Source organism: Lagopus leucura, unplaced genomic scaffold (assembly GCF_019238085.1).
Source record: "Lagopus leucura isolate 7727_CA_CO unplaced genomic scaffold, USGS_WTPT01 Super-Scaffold_100001, whole genome shotgun sequence".
NCBI classification, from domain to species: Eukaryota; Metazoa; Chordata; class Aves; order Galliformes; family Phasianidae; genus Lagopus; species Lagopus leucura.
Genome location: NW_024962262.1, coordinates 81,117,684 through 81,136,589, shown reverse-complemented (window position 1 = coordinate 81,136,589; position 18,906 = coordinate 81,117,684). Strand labels below are relative to the sequence as shown.

At 38.5% G+C, this 18,906-nt stretch overlaps 1 protein-coding gene across 1 annotated transcript in view; it reads right to left on the bottom strand.

Moving 5' to 3' along the window:
• Positions 1–1,433: 1,433 nt before the first annotated feature.
• LOC122177442 overlaps positions 1,434–18,906 on the bottom strand; it is a 38,585-nt gene continuing 21,112 nt past the window's right edge. The window contains exons 4-8 of the mRNA XM_042866827.1: positions 14,303–14,340; positions 9,651–9,718; positions 7,101–7,169; positions 2,900–3,023; positions 1,434–1,855 (exon numbers count right to left, since the gene is read on the bottom strand). Of these exons, the coding sequence (XP_042722761.1) occupies positions 1,434–1,855; positions 2,900–3,023; positions 7,101–7,169; positions 9,651–9,718; positions 14,303–14,340 (721 nt within the window). The remainder of the gene's footprint in view (positions 1,856–2,899; positions 3,024–7,100; positions 7,170–9,650; positions 9,719–14,302; positions 14,341–18,906) is intronic.

Here is an 18,906-nt window from a genome sequence, read left to right as displayed (position 1 = left end):
AGCACAGCAGTCTTTCATGCACAGCTTCCATCCTATTTCTACCAAAAGTCTGTTTACAGGGCTCTCCCTGGGAGTCAGCACTGCTGAGGCCATCCAGGATTTCACTACAGCACCTTCATTATCTTTTTTGGGGGAACAATTTTCTTTCTGTCCTAATTACGGAATCATCAATCAACGCTTTGGCCTTTCTGTTTCCTGTGCCAAATCCCAGGAAAATCTTCCATGCTACATTTTGCTATTCAAATCCCACATATCAGGTACTGCTTTTTGTTGTTCGGCCTACTACATCATTTAAAAAAATCTGAATGACTACTTTAATGTATTCAAAATACGGTTGCTATATTGACCTACTACACAGCAATGATGTGTATGTGTGTGTACCTTTCCTAATGATATACAGCACACATTAAAGAAAATGCTGTTTTCAGCATATACCAAGTCAGAGCCAGAAACTGATTCAGATCAGGCTCTGGTTACTCAGGTCTCCATTTGCACACCCAACTCGCAGGTGCCTGTGGCTATCTTGACTCCTGTGATGTAGATTCACATTCCTGGGAGCTGGTGTTACTGCAGAGCGTGAACCATCTCTGTCCCTGGAGCATAGCATGAGAGAATGAATGAAAAGGCAAAGGAGTCTGCTGTTTGCTTTTTCCTGATAGTTTTCAGTCAGTTGATCACCTTCCACGTGTTTACAATCACCATGTGCAATACCAGAAGACCTGCTGTTTCCAGTATTAAGGGGCAGAAAAACCTCATTGCAGTGTCCACTGTTTATATATCTCTCCAACTAAAGTTTATGTTTGTTTGTTTTCTAGTTTTAAATTGCACTTAAAAAAACCAACAACAACAACAACAACAACAAAAACCAACAACAGTAGTTGAAATAGAAAAGCCTTCTCTAGATAGCTGTTCAGAAAGTCTGTTTCAGAACAAGATCGAACTCTGCTCTCCTGCATCCATCTCTAAGAACTTGTTGCCACAAAGGTAATTGCAAAAACAGGTTTCACCAGCTGACCTGATCCAAGAAGACAGATACATCAATACTTCTTCAGCCTCTGACCTTTCTCCAAATAACTCTAGTGTCCCTTACTAGAATTGCAGTGACCTCTAGGGGCCTGATCCAACACCACTTGTTTCATTGACCCTTACTGACTTCAGTTTACTCCAGACTTTCAAAAAGTTTTCTAAGTCTGGATGAGTATTTAATGTACAGCTGAAAAATCCAGTGTGTCTGATGAGAAACAAAATGATCTAAAGCCTCGTTCAATGCTGCCAATGCCTGCACAGAAAATGAACAACCTCAGGATAAGGAACCCCTGGTGTTACTTTGACTGACACGTCCATTTACCTGAAATCCAGATCTGATTTATTGCATTTCTGAACTATATGTAAAATGACAGCAGCTTTTAATGCTGAACCAGAGCAAAAAGCTTCTACTTTTTACCCATTTCAGTACAAAAAGAACCACTTCCACTTACCCAAGAGTACTGCAGATCCATATCAGTTAGGGAATTTGTAAGATGTGGCTGATGAGAAGCGCAAGTACATTTTTCCCATTCTTCTATTTTTGAAATCAAGAAATCACAAGGACAGAGCTGGTTATCAGGAAATGGCTTCCAGTCACTCCACAAATGAAATTCAGTTTCTGAATGGATTGAAATCATTCCTAAGTTACTAAATTTGGAAGTATACGATCGGCCCAAAGATGCAGAAATAAACTCTGCCCTAGTCTCAGTCTCTTCTTTTCTCCTCACATTGTCTTTCCAGGCTTTCTTTTCCTGAGGTTTTGCCAGTTTCATGCAGGAAGTTAGTGCCTCTTCATCCTCTTCTGAAAGATAAGTATCTTCTAATGTATCTTTAAAAATACAAATACTTCTGTTAAGATATATTGCAAGACATACAGAAAATAGCATAATACTTTTCTTAAATATTGTCTTTTGCGTTCTATGTAATGAAACAGCCGAAGACTCCATTAAAAAAAAATAAAATAATAATTACAAAGACAGAAAGACATCTGAGCCAACACCAAGATTTATTCTCCTCTTGGCTTATTTGTGTTCCCTCAAAATCCTGGAAATTTTTACTGTTTTTGAAATGAATACGAAAATTTACTAAGTTAATGTCATATTACTGCAATAGTTGCAGAGAGTATATGCTTAGTTTAAATATTGAAAAAGTTCAGAGGGTTTTTCTAGACAATTACTCTCCTACTCCTTTCTGTTATGTATGTTTGAATTAGAAAGTAGTTGCTGAAATCTATCCCACATCTAAATTTCTTCACAATTATTTGATTGGAGTAGTAATTAATTAGATCGCTAAAAGTCACTTGCTGGTATTTGTTTAAAAGATATCATCTATACCAAATGCATGCATGGTTAAATAAATGTTGGCAAAATAAATTCAGATAAAGAACTGCTGCACAGTCAGATCAGTAGGAGGAGACCCAACATCATACCTTAGGCATTGTATCTTAGGCAATCAGGTATGATGAGAGACTGAATGGTGGAACAAACTTTCTTGCGCTCCCAGCTGCTACTGACTCGTGGATGAACACTGACTGTTAACTTTGCTTTTGTAAGCTTTGCCTTCCTGATATGAAATGAGATACAAAACCACTAACTCCTTTTGGAGACACTGTCCCTAGCACGGAGGCCCCACTGTTTAGCTGAAATTCCTACTTGCAAGATATACTGTTACAAAACTCAAGCCAGTGTGACAGGAAACAGGTTTTCACACTATGATGATGTCACCACATAGTGCTATCACAGTAACATCTCAGCTGGGATTTGAAAATCGTGGGTGGTGAATGACAGATCAGGAGAGGATTGTTTATAGTCATGTTCAATACAGTGACATTTGGCCCATATTGGAAAGAATGCTGCTCTGATGTCTTACTTACTAAGGGGGATCAAAACATGTTTGACATCCTCCAAGCTTTGTGCATTGGGTTTTTTGGTTCGGACCAATTTCTGCAATCGTTTTAATGTTCCCATGGACTCTGCTTTATCATTTGGTTCTGCACCCTGCCAAAAAAAAACAAAGATACAAAAGTAACTATTAAAAATTCATAGAAAAAAAGTACCAATTACCTCAGCCTTTCTTCATAAAAGAGGTGCTCCAGCCTTTTGATCATCTTTGTGGCCCTCCTCTGGACCTGTTCCAACAACTTCACATCTTTCTTGTGCTGGGAGATACAGGCCTGGAGGCAGTACTCCAGATTTTGTCTTAGAAGAACAACATATAAGGGGCAATAACCTCCTTCTGTCTGCTGGCCACCCCTCTTTTGAAGGAACCCAGGATTCCACTGGCCTTCCAGGCTGCAGTAGCACACTGCTGGCTCATGCCCAGCCTTTTGTCCACCAGAACCTCCATAACCTTCTCTACAGAGCTGCTCTCAATGAGTTCTTCTCCCAGTTTGTATACATATCTGGGATTTCCCTGATCCAAGGACAGCACCTTGCACTTGGCCTTTTGAAACATCATTAGGTTCTTGTTGGCCCACATTTCAAGCCTGTCTAGGTCCCTCTGGATGCTGTCCCTTTTTTCTGTTGTATCTCAGCTTATAGTTGCTGAGCACGCACCCAATTCCACTCTCTGGATCACTGATAAAGATGTTAAAGAACACCTATCCCAAGATGGACTCCTGTCGTACACACTTGTGACCAGCCTCCACCTGGACATAGAGCCATCGACTGTAACCCGCTGGCTGCAATAATCCAACAGTCTAGAAATACTCAAGTTCTCTTCCAATCTGACTGTGAACTTCTCTTTAAGAGAGACATGTCATACAGTAAATAACTTATCTTCCATAGCCATGTGCTGTGTTTCACATAGGATATCTGATTTTCATTAGAAACAAGGAAAAGTAAATGTACTAGAAGTGCGTAAAAACAGTTCAGCAATGACTATAATGGCTGCCGTGTATATTCATCTATTTACATCAGTAATTAATTTGGCCTTTTTAAATAATATATCTTTACTGATATTATGAGTGATTAAGTGCTAGTGCTGATGTCACCAGAAGGTAGGAATGCAGAAACCTTTATTGCACTCTCCCCAACAATTAGGTCACACACATTAGCTCCTTTCTGCTTCTCATAATCTTTTGAGACAAAGTCATCAGGGAGGCTTGCCAGTACAGTCTAATGTAGATTAGGTAGGCTACTTAGGGGTGGATCTTGAGAGATTCTGAACTTCACAAGCCTGTCCAGGTCCTCTGGACTCTATCCCTTCTTTCTGTCATATCTCAGCTTATCGTCACCAGCAAACTTGTGAGGGTACACCCAGTCCCTGAGCATCAGGTCCTCAGAATGGACTGTTCTGCTGGTCTGATACCTATATTTCCCACTGCTAGATAACAGACAAAAATTGGTTCCTTCAATTTTTTGCCAATTGAAGAATTAATTATTTCACAGACCAATAAGATCTAGTGTCTTTGAGTTTCAAACCATCTCTGTCTTCTTAAGGATCTTGTAGGATAAGGACCAAGCAGATCCACCTTAAAGCTTTTGTCGGCTTACAGTCCTTTTACAGCTTATATCTGAATATTCATCATCAACTGTGGGCCAAATGCAAACATCCTTAGATTAGTCATGACTTGTTTAAAGCCTCCTCTTCCATCCTCCAAATTCAGGAGAGCAGGATTTCAGTTTTAGTTTATCTAAAGATAGAAATGGAGGTGTAATTTTTCAGTCTCCTATTGTGAGATGTCTTTGCAAAATTAATCACAATGGGTTTAAAATGCTAATATGGCTCAGTTAGATAAGAACTCTCATAGAAATAATTATTTGTTCACTTGTAAGTAATGATACAAAAGCAACACAATGACTTATGATCTAGGATTTCCATCACGGAGACATGAAGATAAACAAACGATAATCTGTTCAGATAATTTTATTAATGGCAAACTCTAATCCTCTTTACTTTAAGAGCATTCACTGTTAGCTAGTCTTATGTACTGAAATACAGCAACTCCCCTTTTTACAGAGAAAATATAATCTCATACAGAATCACTGATGGGACAATTTTTAAATTTAAAACAGTTTATTTTGCTTTGCGTAAGTATCAAAATCCAGAATTTTAGCTGCCTACTCATATGGTAAATGAAGTAAAACACCATTTTCTGTAGATAGGTGTACTGATTGTCCTTGTTCTCATTGTTTTGGTATGTTGTCTTGACCAACCTCAGTCAGACTTTTTGAAAACATGCATAAAAGTGAGAAAAACTTAAATTTTATTCTGTGATTTCAAGCAATTTTCTTCTCTGTTTGTGTTATCTGGAAGCTAGCATCTTTGGTTGCTACTGTACAGAATATGACAGAAGGAAGATTTTTACTGACCGGACAAGTAATTTGTTTTACTAATTTGGAGTATGCTACTTTCTAGTACCTTCTTTCTCTATAGAAAGAGAATGATATTTAGCAGTAATGGGGGGATAGTGAAACCTAGTTCGCAGAGCAGTAAGACTGTACTTGCAAAAACTGTGAATTTCAAACACATTTAAAGAACTTTTAACTTTCTTTTTCCTTCAAGTTTTAGGGTCAGAATAGGGTACCTGCTTTAGCAGGGGGTTGATTCAATAATTTCTTAAGGTCCCTTTCAATCCCTGCAATTCTGTGATTCTGTGATTACAACACAATTTGTGGATAAAGGTATCTGTAAGCAAAGGATTCTTTCATGAACAAGAATATTCTTTATTTCCATGCTTAAGGGATTTCAGTCATGAAAAATGGTGTCACATGAATTAAAAAAATAAAATTGTCTAAGAAAATAAATAACAAGCTGCATTTTAGTTGAAAATAATTTGCATGAAGTGTACATGAACAGTTATGGTCAAAAGTGTACATTTTAAAATGTCCTTATAAAAATGGATTGCAGACAGAAATAGCTAAATTGTGTCTGACAAACAGTAGTTTATCCTAATGCTTTCTAAATACCTCAGAAATCTTTACTCACGGAGATGCTACGAGGATTAACCTGGTGACAGAAATATAGCAATTTGAAAGCTTAATGAAAAAGACTGTTGGCCTGACTCCAGTTATCTCAGTCCTGTTGAGCACTCCTTTTCCTGGGTTAACTGCATTAATTTCAATAAAAGTACTTGCACAGCACGTCACTTCTCAGTGTAAAGAATTTAGTCACGGCAGAGCCAAGTCTCTGTGATTTTCCCTGAACTGTTTGTCTTTCCTAAAAAAACAGCAATGATTTAATCATGATTAGTTATGCATTCATATTCAGAGTATAGTATAATAGCAAGAAGAGAAAAATTACTATGTGTTTATCACGTCCGTGGTATTACTGTTACAGTACCACAGAAATTTTTCAAAAGTACCAGTAATATCCCTGCTGCATATAATGAATATTAAAATAGTACACTGGAATAGAGAACATTCTGCTCCATTTATACAAAGGGTCAGCTCTGTAGAATCATAGAATCATAGAATCATAGAATCACTAAGGTTGGAAAAGACCTAAAAGATCACCCAGTCCAACCGTTCACCTATTCCCAATAGCTCCTACTAAACCATGTCCCTCAACACAACATCCAGTCTTTCCTTGAACACCCCCAGGCTCGGTGATTCCACCACCTCCCTGGGCAGTCCATTCCAGTGCCTGACCACCCTTTCTGAAAAGTAATACTTCCTCATGTCCAGCCTGAATCTCCTCTGCCGTAGCTTGAAAAAGGCACTGATTCTGGATAAACTTTATGTTAAAAAATGTCAGTAAAGCCACAGTCAGCCAATAAACAGACAAGTACTGTGGAAACTTCTTTCTTATGCTCTTGGCCATAGATATCAGCCTGACCTTTAAATATCCCCATCATTTCGGTCTGGTTTTCTGTCTGCTCAAAAATTATTTCAGAGTCAAACTAACAGGCTAAAAGTTTAGACAGATTTTCCCTTGGAAAACCACAGAGCAATTATAAATTATTCTATAAAAGATAAAGAAACATCATGATTAAAAGCATGGATTTTGGATAAAGATCTTTCAACTGTTGGGAAAGCAACATGCAGTAAAGGAAACCATTTTAAAACAGCATGTTCTTCATATGACTGCCAGCCACTGTTGAAATAAAGTGAACAATATTCGTGGCAACTCACCATTTCACCATTACTTGCCACTCTTGGATTGTAAACTCGTGGTGGAATCCATTGCTCATAATTTATCACCTAGATGGTAAGAAAAGTTAAAAGAAATCCAATGTAAATAAGATGAATAAGTATAAATTACCATGTTACTATCATGTCATTAAATGAAGGTTGAAAGATCAGCAGTCTTTCAACAAAACACTGTGTGCATACAAACGTGATGGCTGATAGACACCGGCTGACACACACTGAAATCAGTTTGAAACCAAGCTGTCTTCATTTCATCAGGCCTGGGATGCCCTATAAGCATCATGCTGCCTACATTATACCATGGGATGCTTGAATCGCATTCTACATCCTCTTTTTTTCTACGAGCAGGAAAACCCCAATTCTTTCTTCAGCCTCAACTCCTCAGCTGAGGAGCAAATGTCACTGATGCAGTTCTAAAAAGAGCCTCATTCAGTCTGCCTAATTTTGCCTCTGATGCTGAGCCCCAGGGGTGTGAGTTTGGTTTGGATTAACAAAGCAGAGAAAATGGGAGGATCTTCAGAACTAAGCAAAGACAAGACTATACACTCTTTCATCATCTGCTCATAATCCATTTCTTGGTCACAATGTCCTCATGATAGGAACATCAGGAGAATACACTTTCCCTGGGGCACTGATGCAGTCCCTGGTGGGCAAGCCTGACAGTGCTTATAGCTTATCAGTGAAAGTAATGAATGCCAGCCTTTTTTTCTTCATGAATATGAATGACACTTTGAAGGCTGAATGCAACCTAAGAATTTACGTGAGAAATGAGGCATGAAACATTTTTGAAAATGTATTAGCCCAAAGACTGCATTACTTCATATTTTATGTCCTTCTCAATATGCTACAAAGGGTTTGAGCCATGGAGGGAGCCCTGCTAGACTTGAACAAACAAGAGCAAAGAAAAATAAATTCAGAAGGTACAGTTATTTTCTTATGGTAAAGCTCAACTATTACAGCGTTGCTCTTGTGTCAGTCAACCTGTGCTTCTGCTCCAAGCCCCTTTTTGCAAGTGCTTTAAGATGGAATTGAATAGAACAGAATGGAATGAGCATCTACTTAAGAAATGGATGGGGAATCTCAGTTTTCCTGAAGCACTTATAGAAGCCTGTTTGTCTGAGAGACAGAGTGCAAAAATGCTCATTTCTTTAATTGCTCTTTCTTGTAAACTTGGCTCTTTTATGTTTTATAGAATCACAGATGCACTTGGGATGGCTGAGACAGGAAGTTACGTCTGGGGACTTCTAGCGAGAACAAGTCTGCTAGAACAGGTTGCCCAGGTCTGTCGAAGGTTTGAATCATTTCCAATCATTTTCAATGACAGACGTTCCACAGATTATCTGAGCAACCTCTTCCAGTGTTTGTTCAATTTTGTAGCAAAACAAAACAAAAAAAACTCACTTTCTTTATGTTAAAAGGAATTTTCTATATTTCAGTTTGTTTCTATTACCTCTTGTACTGTTCTTGGGTACCCCACCCCTGACAGGAGTCTGACTCTTTTCTTTACTCTCCCAGAAAGCATTTGTACACCTGGGTCAGATCTCCCTGAGCCTTCTCTGCTTCAGGTCTCTGAATTTCTCTATGTATGACATATGCTTCAATCTCTAAATTATTTTTGTGGCCCTTAAGAGGATTTACTTCTCTTGGACTGGGGGGCCAATAATTGGACCCGACACTCACAAGAGGTGGGTCAGCTCACTAATGCTGAACATGGGGCAAGGATCACCCTCTTCAGCCTGCTAGCAATGCTCTGCTCAATGCAGCCCCGGAGGTTGCTGACCTTCTTTTCTCCAAGAACACTTTTCTGGCTCATGGTCAAGTTGGCGTACACCAGGACGCACTGGTCCTTTCCTGTAAGGCTGCTTTCCAATCAGTTACCCCTCAACCTGTACTGGGAGAAGGTGTCATCCATCCCCAGGTTCAATACTTTCACTTGCATTTATTGAACTTGATGAGGTTCTTTTGGGGCCATTTCTCAGAACTGCTGAAGTCCATTTTGAAGGGCAGCATAATCCCTCTGGTACATCACTTTCTTTTCTGGCTCTCTGCTGCTCACTTCTCACCAGCTGATGTGTTGTTAACTACTTTTATATTACAATTATTATACAAACCCAGGGGTCAGAACTCTTTAATCGCTCATAGTAGTGGCCTAATTAATATATTCAGAAGAGACACAGTATGCATTTATATAAATTAAGATAGCATTAGAGATACATGTGCCAACATGGATCACGCAAAACTAATACAAACACTTACTATAGGTCTTGGCTGTTACAATTCAAGCACATCAATTTAACAGAAATGTGTTTGTTCAAGAAGACAGGAAGTTTTTTAAGTGATAAAACCTATTTGTTCTGCATAATAAAAATGGTGCACAGCTCAGATAGCCAAGATCTTTTAAACTTGACTTCTGAAATACATACAGGTATACTGACCATGAAGTGCATGCTTTGAAAATTCATACAGAATGGAAGCAAGAAATATGCTTTTTGTTTGATTGAAATTTTAGAAGCTCGAGAGTAGTTCTTTTACCTGGCATGTTGTTTCTTCTATCTTCTTTCCTCGCAGCAAATGTATCCCGTCACCAACAATATTATCTTCTATGAATAATGAAAAAAGCAACAAAAGACATGCTTTCAAATGTCCTGCTTTCAGGTTTTTTTCTGACGAATATCATTTGAATTGCACTTGATAGTTTGAGCTGACATTTTGACTCTCTGAAGTTAACCCTGTATCATGTAAACATGCATTTTTATCTCAAACTACTCTGAAGTAAGACTACAGAGCAAACTAACAAGATGATGTACATAAATATAATTCATTCATGCTTACTTCTTCATCTGAACTTAGTCCTCAGTTTACTAACGCAGAATCCCACCAAGCACTTCCTCCAGTATCTCAGTGCAGAAGCATGTGAAATATTTATATAAAAATTTGAACTCCCTAGACAAAAATGGTCATTGCAGTTGAGATCTGTTTAACTTCAATCTTTGAAATAGTTGGATGAGCATGAAACTAATGCTTTGTTTGGGAAGAATGTTTACTTTCATTACAACAATGCACAATAATTAGTCAAATGACTTTAAAAGTCTACATTTTAATAAGACTATTTTGAAAGATCTACTCTCACTTCCATTTTTAAGTCAAGGCAAAGTATCCACCATCACCTAGTGCGTGACCCTAGCGATTACATTCCATCAATACACATATCAGCCTGATTATGATTTTCTAATCACAGAATTAAGTGCTACCTTGGCTTTCCAAAATTAACAGAAAATAATCTTAACTTGGTCTTATTTTTGCTGCTGAGGAATGCCTTGCAATATTGGTAATAATTATTACCCCAGTCCTCAAAATGTCTATACTTATGTTGGAATTAAACAAAAACAGAAGGTGAATAAAGCTGATCAAAAAAACTTGTAAACTCATGTCAGTGAAACAATCAAAGCATCACTGTACAGGCAAGTTAACACCTATATTTTTATGTTATTTATAAAGAAAATAATTCTGAATCAAGAGACATACTTAGTATTGTTAATTTTCTTAAAAGACAATCCTTTGTAAATAAAACAAAACAAACAACATTCAGTGCTTCTGTAATTTTGCTACTTGGATATTGTAAAGTCTGAGTTAAAATTCACAAATTATGATCTGAGCATCAGGCATAAAAGAGCAAAATTCAGTTCACACATGATTTCCACCCTCAAACCATAGGTCGGTTGCACAGGAAACCCCATTAAGCAATTTCCTTTATTTAGCATACGCATCAAAAATAAGAAGGAAAATTAGTCACCTTTTTTTTTTTTTAGTGAGTTTTAGAGGTTTCTGTAAGAGTTTAAATAAACTTAGAAGACAGTATCTTTCTCCTGAATACCTGATTGTTACAGCAATACCAACAATTTTATGCTAAGCATATTAGAGTCCAAAATCTAACATGACCAGATGTCCCAAGCACCTACAAATCTCCTTGAAGTCACTGAGGGCCAGGTGTCTGATAACCCACCCATTTATTTGAATGCAGAGCTAGTTAGACTTCTAGAGGCATTGCAACTCATGTCAAGTAATGCTTATGCAGTCAGATTAACATAACTGGGAAGTTTCTGGTCACTTTAGTGTAGGGGGAATTAGGAGCAGGGGAGAGTCATGTCCACTATTTCTGCAAGGTGTCAGCCCTTTTCTGTTTGTCTCAGGAATGCATGTGCATGGAAGCTCAATGACTATGACTCTCATAGTCAACTTTTTCAACAATGTCATTTTCAGGCTGGCAAATCTGGTACTGATGATTTGGATTTGGGCTTGTAAGTGAAGATAGGTATTCCCACTATTCTGTCTGTGATATATATATGGTCTTTATGTGATATATATATTGTACTATTATAAGAATAAGTGGTATTTTATAGATTTTGCACAGTCACATTAGGGACCTAATGCAAAGGCTACCAGAGTCATTGGATGTCTTTTCATTGATCAGGTTTGGATCAGGCCCATCAATATAGTTCTGAAGTAAGCACAGGAGCCTATGCTGGCCACCACACACAGCCTATTGCATCTAACAGAAAATCATATTATGCAATAGATCTGCAGACCTTGAAGGATTATCTCTCTTAAGAGAAGGTTTTAATCAATAGTGACAAATTATCTTGATCAATAGTGAAACACTTTAAATCTCCTTGTAATGGTTTTCACCACTGTGTGAAGGGGACTTCCCTTTTAATAATTTTACTGCAGAGGGGGAAAGGGAGATTTTTATTTAGCTGCCAGCCTTGCTTCCTGTTCCCTCTGGGCCCCTGCCCTTCAATTACAACACTTGTCAGCTTTTAAAATGTGCACTGCTTCTTTTGCATGCTTTGGATATTTAAAAGGGTAAAAAAAAAGTCTTGAGTAGGAAGGACTGGAGGAAGGTCAAAAAGTTTCTTCTCTGATTCAACTTTTTTCCACCTTCAAACTGACAATCTGTACAGTAGGTTGAAGAATTTTGAAATATTTTTTGCTAAAAGTAAGACTTGCTCGGAAAGAAACTCTAATTTTTCTTTCAGTTATCATTAGAATCCTTTCCCTTTGAAGCCAGTGAGACTCCTTTTCTGCCCGTCAGTTCATCACAAGGGCAGAGCTCCTCCTTAGAAGGGTCTATTGTGATAACACAAGGAGAAATTATTTCAAACTAAAAGATGGGAGATTTAGTTTGGATATGAGAAAAAGTATTTTATGACAAGGGTAGTGAAGCATTAGCACAAGTTGCCCAGAGAGGTGGTGGATGCCCTATGCCTGGAGACATCCAAGTTCAGGCTGGATGGGGCTCTAAGCAACCTGATCTATCTGTAGGTGTCCCTGTTCATTACAAGGGAGTTGGACTAGATGGTGTTTAAGGGTCCCTTCCATCTGAATCGAGTCTGGAATTCTCTGATTCTGTAAATTTTCTTGTCATCTTTTCATTCTGGCTCTGGTTTGTAGAAATCCAGCCTACTCATACACAAACAAATGCAATAGCGTTTACAATTTCAGATCCATTATTTTCCAAGCATTTAAGAATTCATCTTCAAGTGGTGAAGCAAATCCAGAGGGATACCTGGCACTTTGTCCTTTGCTATCTTTGGCATATCCTATTAACAGCAGAATCACTGAACAATGGATGATTTCTGGACCATTTTTACAGGAATTACTAAAAATAAATGTACTTCCCCTCTTGCCACTGTGTTGGCTTAAGTAGAGAATGAAAGATACATCCAATTTTATCTCACATATCAAAGATTCTGTTTATGCTAATACAAGTGTTGAACTTTGACTGCTTTAGCCTCATAAGCGCTGTATTGGGCCTTCCTTGGCTTTAGAAAGTACAAATACAAATTCAATTCCTGGAAGCAACATTAAGCAGGTTGTCAAAACATTCTGATTTTTTTAAAGCCTAGTTTAAATAAACAATGTGAATGCTCACATGTTATTTTTTCTAATTTAATGAATTTATACTGGTCAGTTCTTACAGCATCACTAGCAAATTCCCTGTATGATTGCTTCAATTAAAGTTAGTTGAAATGCACCGTAAAAAGCAAATTGGATAAGAGTAGCCTAGAAAATTTGTACCTAGCACTTGGAGCAGTGTAAAGTACACAGGGAACCATAGGATAATATTACATTTGCGAAGTCCTGTACAACCCAAAAATGACAATTTACCATAGGAGAATTCTTTTTTTGCCCATGGACCACAGACAGAATTATTCACATAGCATGTTCTCAGCTTCCCAGTTTTAAAGTAAGCTTTATTTAAACTACTTTTTCCCCCCATTAGGACAAAGTAGATCTCAAAAGGATTTGACAAATTATTTAGTTTGATTATTTGTGAAAAACAAGAAATTTTCCTAGGTGCCATTTTAAAATACTTTGTGAAAAAATGCAAAATCAGCTGAAATACATTTAGCAATTACCTTCAAGCTGACAGGGCCTTCTGATGTACGAATCATTCTCCAGCTTCCTGGAACCCTGCCAAAGTGTGCCATTCACATTTTTCCTGTCTAAAGTAAAAGCACAGAGAGCAGTCACCTAAATTCATAGCAAACCCGTGAAATAACAGGAAGGTCTATAAAAATAGCATAAGATTGTAAACCAAATGGGCTTGCAGAATCCTGTAGAATCTGCTCAAACAATAGTAAGTGGAAATAAGTAGATGGTTTTGCAATATAGGAAATCTGACAGATTTGGGCAGACTTCGAGTTTTGTTGTCTTTTGTCCCTGTCTAGGACCTCATCTAACACTGTTAAAATTTGATCAGAATGATTTTTATCTTAACCTTGGTTTTAATACCTAGCAGCCCATAGAACACGTGTGCCTTTATTTGCTTCCAGGAATTGCACTGAAAAGACTGAATTTGATTCTATCAGAGTGATTTACATTTTTTTTATTTAAATGTTTAAAGAGTCACTGAACATGCTAAGTATTTTCATATGCTGTTCCATTATAGATTCTTGAGTATAGGAACTAAACTGAAATTAAAATAGCTTTGGTTCCAGTATCTAACAACCAATGTATGTGTAGAAAGCGGGGGGAAGAAGGGGGAATACATTGGTATCTTAGGTGTATTATTCCTTTCCTTTGCATTTGCTCCAAGGGTTGTAAAGCAAATCAGACCCTTAATTAAATTTGGCTCTGTGAGATTAATAAGCATATACTGAATGATTTAAATAGTTACTAACCAAACGCTTCATTTTCAGACAGAGACTTCTGGATGGATCTAAAAGAATTAAAAGAATTAACCATTAGCTAAAAGTCAGAATGACAAATGAAAGCACATTTAATCAAATATGGTTATTTTCAACCTAATTCTTAAATTCCCAGGGATTTGGCTGTGCAATTCATACTGGCTTCAATTGGAGTTAGTTGTCTTACTTCATTCACCCAGTCATTACTTCCACATGCCACAGAGGGCTCTGAAATCTTTTGAGTTTTCACTTTGTAGAAGTGTTTTATTCAAGTTTCTTTTTGTAACAGGGATCTCATGACTGAATCAGGGAGGCCATCAGAAGGAGAATAAGAGATACATTTCTTTAGACATGATCTGAAATGTCCTGCAACTTACAGAAATTACCATCTGAAGTTTGGTGACATGATAATAAATTAAACCAAACAGCTACAGAAGAACATACATAACCCACAAACTATGTGGGGTCATTTTATTGCTCCAATAAACCTTGACCTCTTCACATGTTTACACCAAGATATAATGCTAACTCATGCTTCCATCTGCAGTGAGTGGTTCAAAGATTCATACACAAAGAATACATTAATAGAAGAAAAAAAAATCTCAGAATGAAGACAGATTTATCCTGTATATTAATTTGTTTCACTTTACCCATTAAAAACAAAAACAAAAACAACTTATAGTAATTTTTGAGCTAGAGGATGAAGCCAGAAGACAATACTAGATAAGTCTTTATCTTTTATCTATAGACTCTTTAATCTATGACAATAAGCAGAAGGGAAAGTGCACAAAAATTGAGATCCCTCTCCCATACTCAGGCAGGTGGCAAAGGGTTTTCTGAATGAGAGGATACAACTGAGCTATTGATTTGTCTGTGAACAGTAGTTCCTTTTGAAACTGCTTAGAATTTTTTTTCATTTCCAGAGATTCACTATTATTTTACTGTTTAAAGAAAGCATACTTCTGTTACTTCTGCTACTGATATTCAATGTTCTCTTCCTTGTTGCCCTGATGTAAGGAAGAGAATGATCATTTGCCTGCTGTAAGGGAAGATCAGTTTCAAGACCATCTAAAGAATCTGAAGGTGCGCAAGCCCATGGGACCCAATGAGATCCATCTCTGGGATCTGAGGGAACTGACAAAGTTGCCAAGCCATCGTATTTGAAAATTCATGGCAGTCTGGTGAAGTTCCCACTGTTTGGAAAAGGAGAAACATAACCCCCATTGTCAAGAAGGGAAAAAAAGAAGATCCAGGAAACTACAAGCCAGTCAGTTTCACCTGGCACACCTTGTCTGCCTGACACAATCATGGAGCAGATCCTCCTTAAGGTTCTACTAAGGCACATGGAAATTAAAGACAAGGTGGTTGGTGGTAACCATGGTTTCACCAAGGGCAAGTCATGTCTGACCAATGTGGTGGCCTTTCATGGTGGTGTTACAGTGTCAGCGGATTAAGGAAGAGCAACTGATATCATCTACCTGGACTTGTGCAAAGTGTTTGACACTGTCCATCATGACATCATGGTCACCAAATTGGAAAAAAAAAACGGATTTGATGGATGGATTATCCTCTGGATAAGGAACTGGCTGGATGGTTGCACTCAGAGAATTGCAGCCAGTGGCTCAGCGTCCAAGTAGGAACCGATGATGAGTGACATTCCTCACGGTATTGGGACTGGTGTTATTTAAAATCTTTTTAGGCAGCATGGACAGTGGGATTGAGTGCAACCACAGCAAGTCTGCAGATGACACCAAGCTGAGTGGTGCAGTTGACACATTAGAGGGAAGGGATGCCATCCAGAGGGATCTGGATGGTCTTGAGAGGTGGGCCTATGCCAACCTCATGAAGTTCAACAAGGCCAAGTGCGAGGTCCTGCATCTAAGTCAGGGCAATCTCAAGCACAGGTACAGGCTGGGGAAAGAATGGCTTGAGAGCAGCCCTGAGGAGAAGGATTTAAGGGTACTGATGAAAGATTCAACATGAATGGGCAATGCATGCTTGCAGCCCAAAAAGCAAACTGTATCCTGGGTTCATCAAGAGAATTGTCACCAGCAGGTTGAGGGAGGTGATTCTGCCCGTCTTCTGAGACCCCATCTGGAGTACTGCATCCAGTTCTGGAGCCCTAAACAGAAGTAGAACATGTAGTTGTTCAAACAGGTCCAGACGAGGGCTACAAAGATGAGCAAAGGGTTAGAGCAACTCCCCTATGAGGACAGGCTGAGAGAGCTGGGACTCTTCAGCCTGGAGAAGAGAAGGCTTTGAGCAGACCTTATAGCAACCTTCCAGTACCTGAAGGAGGCCTATAGGAAAGCTGGGGAGGGGCTTTTTATAAGGGCACGTAGTGAGAAGATGAGGGGAAATGGTTTTAAACTGGAAGAGGGTAGACTTAGACTAGATATCAGGAAGAAATTCTTTAATGTGAGAGTGATGAGACACTGGAACAGGATGCCCAGTTTGGTTGTGGATGCCTCCTCCCTACAAGCATCCAAGGTCAGGCTGAATGGGGCTTTGAGCAACTTGGTCCCCTGCCTATAGCAGGGGAGATGGAACTAGATGATCTTAAAGGTGCTTTCTAACCCAAACTATTCTATGATTCTATGATTCTGTGATTTCTCACTGACTTTCTCCATATCTATGGAAAAGGCCAATCAAAAATTTCTACATTATCAAGTAGAAGTTTGATACCAGTTGTAAGAGATTATTCTTTTACATCGTCTCAAAGCTTGCTGGGGACACAGACGGACAAGTCCAAGCAAGTCCTGGGCAAGGGTTAAGAAATCCTTTGTCTGAGGGACACAGATGGACAAGGCCAGGAGCAGAGAGAAATAAGACAAGCTTAATGGTTGAGGTCTTTTGTGGGGGCTTATCTCAAGGAAGATGGCCATCTCAGGAGGTGCTGCATGTGACTCTTGCTCAAGCGCCCAGAATGCCACACTGGCAGAAGAAGAAGGATAAAAAGGGAACCTACAACCATGAGTTGAGGTTTTCCGGCAACAGATTCCTCATGAAGAAGAAGAGGTTTCTGCCACGAGAAGCCTCATGACCTGCCTCTCTCCCTCCTGGACTTGCTCTGTGCTCTACCAGCATGCTGAAGAAGAACCGAGATGTCTGCCACCAGATTTCTCACTATGGAATTCCTGCATGCTGACAGACTCTCCTGGGCCTGCTACCTGAGTCCTGCTGCTTCCTCCCGGATTGGCTCTGCGAATTCTTCCTGCTACCTGCTTGCTGCCCAAGGCCCGCCACACTGTTGCTCCCCCCTGCTGCTTCTGCCTCGGGCCTTCGAAATGTTGTGCAATGGGACGCTGCTGGATCCTGGTGGTGACTCTCCCTACTTCACGCAATTCTTGCTTCTTTCCTATCTTTTCTATTGCCCTCCTTCCCTTCCCCGTCTCCCTGATTAGGATTTATAATAAACTGGTCAGATCAACATTTGAACCATTGTTTGTTAATCTCACACTGGGTATGCAGACATTAAAAGAACCTCATCTCCCTCCTATAAATTGAAGCAAGAAAGCAGCACAGTGATGTCTGGACATTCACAGCAAAATAAGATTTGAATGCAATTCACATTGGGAGAAATTGTCTTAATCTTATTCATTATTTATATTGATTATTCAAGTGATCAAGACAACCTTTCTAAATTCTGATTAGTTAAATGGAATGGAGTTAGTTTTAGAATAAAATAATATTATTTGCATTGTAAGATTTGAGAGTGGAGCCAGAGATTACTATTCCTATCACTAGGGTAGTCTTGGTACTGAACTAAGCAGGTGTCTCAGGCAGCTTGGTGATTGCGTCATATTTGGTAGAGCTATTTTAAATTATTTATGCTGTGGTAATTCCATGCCAGCATACACAGCAGTTTAGCTTCCTTAAAAGTATTAAATGATGATTAGAAAAAAATGTGAATAATGGAGTTATATCCGTACTTAGATAAATGAAATTTTGGAAAGGAAGAGCACTTTCACAACGAAAAACAGATGAAAACTGTCTATTAAGACAAATGAGATTTTCACTGAAGTTATTATCTATTTTGAAATTTACTAGCAACATAGAGAGATGGCACTGATGATCTGAATTTAATGATGCCCATCCTAAGAAAGAAAAAAATAGAATGACATCCAAGGATTTTCATGCCACAGCTGTACAGATAAGATCTGTGTTTATCATTCCATTAGACAGGATTTCATTAGAAGGGAACTTCATCGGTAATGCAAAAACTGCTAATCTCAAGACAAAAAAAGAAAATTTTCAAAATAAACTCTGCTTGCTAATAGATTAGTCCAAACTGGTATTGTGCCTTAACAAATTGGCATGAAGTATGCTGCTGCCTCAAATGTATTTGATTAAATAAGGTTTGTCCTGCTTAATCTGAATCATTTTGCAAACTAATTTTTTATTTGGATTAAAAAACACAACTCTTCAGAAGATTATCAGGTCAATGGTACAAACGTTCCATAAAATAGGTTACTTCAGTCTTTCAGAAAAGTGGACATACGGTTAAAACAAGCTCAGATTAACTGCATTTGATTTCAGCTATCCTGTCCCAATATTTTTAAGATTTACGTATATGAAAAAAAAATCACAGCAAGAAA